The sequence below is a fragment of the Ipomoea nil genome, unplaced genomic scaffold, assembly GCF_001879475.1.
Source record: "Ipomoea nil cultivar Tokyo-kokei standard unplaced genomic scaffold, Asagao_1.1 scaffold1833, whole genome shotgun sequence".
NCBI lineage: Eukaryota > Viridiplantae > Streptophyta > Magnoliopsida > Solanales > Convolvulaceae > Ipomoea > Ipomoea nil.
In genome coordinates this window covers 754900-760000 of record NW_017618261.1, presented here as the reverse complement: position 1 = coordinate 760000, position 5101 = coordinate 754900, and the positions used below count along the sequence as shown (strand labels likewise).

Sequence of the window (5101 nt, the reverse complement as noted above, 5' to 3'; positions counted from 1 at the left end):
AAATAAAATTAAAATTTTAAAAAAATAAGAACAAGACAAAAGGGAGTCACGTGCTCCCTTTGTAATTGATGTGGGATCATTTTGATCTCATATTGAAAATATTTGGAAAGAGGAGCAATGCTCCTCTTACAAATATAATTGCTTGCCCATCAATGTAGGCAAGTAACCTGGAGAGTGTGGTTGAGTGTAAGGGACTCATCCATCCTTAACCAAATGTCAAGGGTTCGACCCTTGGATTTGGGAATGGAGCACTCAAAAGAGGTGCTTACAATTTAGCGAGGGGATTAGTCACTGTGTCAGACGGTGAAAACCCTGAGTTTACCAAAAAAAATCAATGTGGGCAAGTATTGAGAAAAAATAAAAAAAAATCAATGTGGGCAAGTATTGAGATGCCCAAAGTCTCTTCTTCTTCATTTTTTTTTTTTTTTTTTTTTTTTTTTTTTTTTTTTGGTTAGAAGTAAAGGAAAATTAAAAATGGAAATGAAATATTTCAATAATAATATTTTAGATCATCAAATAGTAACGACATATTTTAAAAAATAGTAAAGATAAATTAAAAATGGAACGAAAATATTTCATTAATAATATTCAACATCATCAAATTAAAATGGAACGAAAATGAGGTAAAAATATCACTGCATCTATATTCTAATTGACTAATTGATTGGAAATAAAAAAGAATAATTGACTAAAAATGAATCTAATATTACTAATTGACTAAAAATATAAAAAGAAATGAATATTAATAATTGACTGCAAATAAAAAATGATCTATAATTGACTAAAAAAATGGTCAGATCATTGCATTTTAATTAAAAATGAAATGGAAATTAAAAATTGGAGGAAAATATTCCAATAATAATATTCTACATTATCAATAATAAATGCATATTTTAAACAATAGTAAAGGTAAATTAAAAATGGAACGAAAATATTTCAATAACAATATCTACATCATTAATTAAAAATGGAACGAAAATTAGGTAAAAATATCACTGCATTTGATATTCTAATTAACTAATTGACTGAAAATAAAAAATAATAATTAACTGAAAATGAAAAAAAAATTAACTGAAAATGAATCTGATATTACATATTGACTGAAAATATAAAAAGATAACTAATTGAGTGATATTCTACCATTATATATTTTCACCCAAGTAACCCGTCCTGATGGAGAAGATGTTGGTTCTAGACAAAAATGAATAAGATTGTGTTGTCACTACCAATGTCGTTTACAAAGAGGTTTCAATAATGTGTATCGGTGATATTAATTTTTTTTTTTTAATGAAAAAATTGCTATATACCTAGACAAAAAAATATATCTTCCATACAAATGAATAAGGATAGCAATTCATTTCTATAACTGAGTTGTTAGAAACGAGCACATTTGCCTAATGTATGAAAATACTAAACAATGATAAATAAAATCTTCGAAATTATAGGACCGCATGCGTACATCTAGACATTAGCTATTAATTTGAGCAATTATTTGCACAAATTCAAGCAATGATAACATCAAAATATATAAACGATTCAAATCATATCTTTAATTGCACTATATAATATTTGATGTTCTAATTTAAATAATTATATATCAATTCATATATTTTTAATATATTACAACAAATCCATTCCGTGCATCGCACGGGTGCAAATACTAGTTATATATAATAAATATATCAAGTGGTTTGTGGTTTACTGGTATCAGATTGTTCCCTTATGTGGGAGGTCTAAGTTTCAAGCCTCAGTTTATGTGTATAAAGATTTATTTTTTATTATTTCATTGATGTATACACAAGCCAGTATGCTAAAATTAGTAAAATAGCTTCTATGTAAAGAAGTTTACAAGCTATAGGTGTGAATCGCATATATGAAATATTGAAATTTCCATTTGAGACTGAAATCTTCCTCCTCGCAAGGCTACATGTTTTGAATCTTCCTTAAACACTTATATAAAAGCCCTGAAATTTGAGGTAGTTGGAAGCCGTCGCCGAATCGTGATGCCCGCCACCTGTTCGACGAAATGCTCAAATTGATGGTCGTTAGAATGCGTCCTCGAATATCGGTTTATTAACTGCTTTGCCAATGGAGAACTTGCTTTGGTCCATAAGAGCACATGTTATCTCCCCAACTCGTATTGGAATCTTTCCCGGAGTTGAGAAATCCAGTACAAGTGGTAGTGGAGTAACTTCTTCTTGTTCATCTTCCAGTACATTGTTAGTATGGAACAGAGGGAATAGAAGAGGAGAGAGAATTGCTTTGAAAGCACAATTTAATTCTACCAGAATTTATAGTAGAAGACTTCCCAAGAACCTTCGTTATCCGCGGCGGCCCAAGCTCCCGCCGGAGTTTGATGTTGGGTTTCACACTGTCTTTGAGAACGACCACCGGTCCCCTCCGGAACCAATTTCAGGTGAGACTTGTTCTGATAAGATTGCAGCCGATGACAATTCTCAAGAAAACCCAACTGAAAATGATGACGATGAGCTAAAAGAGGTGGGAGAAGAACAAGAAGGAAATGAAGTGCTAGTCTATAATGATGGAATTGAATGGGAACCCGAAGAGATTGAAGCAATTTCATCTCTTTTCAAAGGGAGGATTCCTCAGAAGCCCGGAAATTTGAATAGGAAAAGGCCTCTCCCTCTTCCTCTCCCTCACAAGCTTCGACCTCTTGGACTTCCCACACCAAAGAGATTCACTGCAACAAATGATGTTTCTTTTGCAAGAAAATCCACATCCAAGCGGCTATACAAGGAGCCAAGTTTCTTGCTTGGATTGGCTAAAGAAATTAAAGGTCTTTCACCGGAGGAGCCTGTATCTACAGTTCTTAGCAAGTGGGCTCCATTTCTTCGAAAAGGTTCCTTGTCACTGACCATCCGCGAGTTGGGTCATTTTGGTGTTCCCTCTCGAGCTCTGCAGACATTCTGTTGGGCACAGAAGCATCCCCATTTGTTCCCAGATGACCGGATTCTTGCCTCGACTATTGAGGTCTTGGCAAGGTCACATGAGCTGAAAGTTTCATTTGATTTGGATAAGTTCATCAGCTTGTCGAGCCGAAGTGTGTTTGAGGCAATGCTGAGGGGGTGCATTAAAGGAGGAAGCTTGAAACTTGCATTGAAGCTTCTCTCAGCTGCAAAGGATGCTAAAGGAATGGTGGATGCTGGGTTGTATGCTAAGATGATATTGAAATTTGGGAAGAATTCTGATAAAGACACAATTGTACTTCAGTTGCTAGAGGAGCTTGCAGAAAGAGATGATCTTGATTTGACACAGCAAGACTGCACAGCTATCATGAAAGTGTGTACGCGATTGAGGAAATTTGAATTGGTGGAGGGATTATATGACTGGTACAAGATGTCTGGGCGTGATCCGGCTGTAGTCATGTACACTACTCTGATTCACAGTCGTTACATGGCAAATAGATACCGGGAGGCTTTGACTGTTGTCTGGGAAATGGAAGCTGCAAATTGCCTTTTTGATCTTCCAGCTTATAGTGTAGTAATAAAGCTCTTTGTGGCTCTGAATGATATCTCAAGGGCTGCACGCTATTTCTCTAAACTTAAGGAGGCTGGTTTTTCTCCAACTTTTGACATATACCGGGACTTGATGAAGATTTATAGTTCTTCTGGGCGGCTAGCTAAGTGTCAGGAGATCTCCAGGGAGGCAGAGATGGCTGGGTACAAGTGGAACTACGAGATGAGTATTAAGCAGATAAGTTGAATTTGGTTGCTTAGTGTTTGTTTCTATTTCGTTTCCCTTAGACCAGGTTGCTTAGTGTTCATTGCGTGTTTTTCATGTATCTATGTGTTGCTTTTAGCTTCCTTTCAGCAACCAAAGAGCAAACTTTCCTTTGTCAGAGTAACAAAATAACCTGTTTGATAACTATGCATGGTCTTACATCACTTCATTAACATATGAGGGGGGTTTAGTTTTTTCCAGCATGGATGCTCAGCTATGTGTGCTTATGTAGCTTGGAATTTCAACCAGGGGGTCATCCATTATGTGACTGCTGTAAGTCAAGCAGTCTTAACCACAGAGTTCTTTGGTTATCTGGTTGTCATATCTTACAACCAATTGGTGATAAGTAGGTAGACATTAACCATTTAACCACATCCCTCCATGGTAAGCCACAACGCCACGTCTCGAATCGAGCAAGGGCTGAACTCGGTCAACCCGGCTGACGCCTAACAAATGGGCATGGAGGGTGTGAGTTAAAGGTTAAAACCATGGCTATTGTCATCATAGTTTTGTTCATCAATAACTTATATATAACTTTTTAAACTAAGAAGAAGAAGAAAGAAAGAAAGATTTAAGTGCAAATGATCCTCCATAACTAAATTCTGGTGTTGCTTTATGCTTATATCATGTTGGCAATCACTTTTTGTGGAACTGCCCCTCTAGTTTTCATTTCCCACTGACATTCATTCTATCCCCAATTAACTCTTCTTGCCCTTACTTTACTTTTGTTTCAGAATTTTGTTATCTCTGCCAATACTAAAGTTATATTTGTAGACTTCAGTATCTATATTCCAATGTCATAAACCTTTGTGTATAACATTTTGCTGCATTTTCAAATTTAAGCAAACCATTTACTACTTCTCTAGAATTTACACCATGTTCTTAGTTTTATCGATAGTTTAAACATGCATATAAAATGGGTTATCTGGACTTTGTTGTTGTCAGGACTCTATTGTTCATCTTTTACTGCCTACCAAAACCATAGTATTGCTGACTGGATTCCCCAGGAATGGGGAATCCAGTCATGATGTCATAAGAATCATACTCCATTCCTAAGAAAAATGTTTTTTTTTTTTTTTTTTTTGAAAGGAGAGAAGAATGTTCTTACTATTCAAGTATTATATACAGAATTTCATTGTTTCAAAAAAGATATATGAGCATTTGTAAGATATATATTAAATATTGGGAAATGGGGAGTTTGATCCCTGAGTTATAATGGCAGTGACGACTCAGTCTCTGAGTTGTGACCGTATCCATTTTTAGTCCCTCAGTTATGAATGAAGTGTCGCATTTGGTCCCCGGACGTTAAAACTGACGGAAAAGTTAAAAAATATTTAAAATTTTAGGGGTAAAGTAGGAA

General features: G+C 35.2%; 1 protein-coding gene across 1 annotated transcript; it reads left to right on the top strand.

Moving 5' to 3' along the window:
- The first annotated feature begins 1798 nt into the window (after positions 1-1798).
- On the top strand, positions 1799-3885 carry LOC109192703 (pentatricopeptide repeat-containing protein At2g01860). The gene has a single exon (XM_019343407.1). The coding sequence runs from the start codon at positions 2089-2091 to the stop codon at positions 3721-3723; it is 1635 nt and encodes a 544-aa protein (XP_019198952.1). The 5' UTR covers positions 1799-2088; the 3' UTR covers positions 3724-3885.
- The last annotated feature ends 1216 nt before the right edge of the window (positions 3886-5101 follow it).

Coding starts and splice junctions, on each gene's coding strand:
- LOC109192703 (XM_019343407.1), top strand. CDS start 2,089: ATGGAGAACTTGCTTTGGTCCATAAGAGCACATGTTATCTCCCCAACT.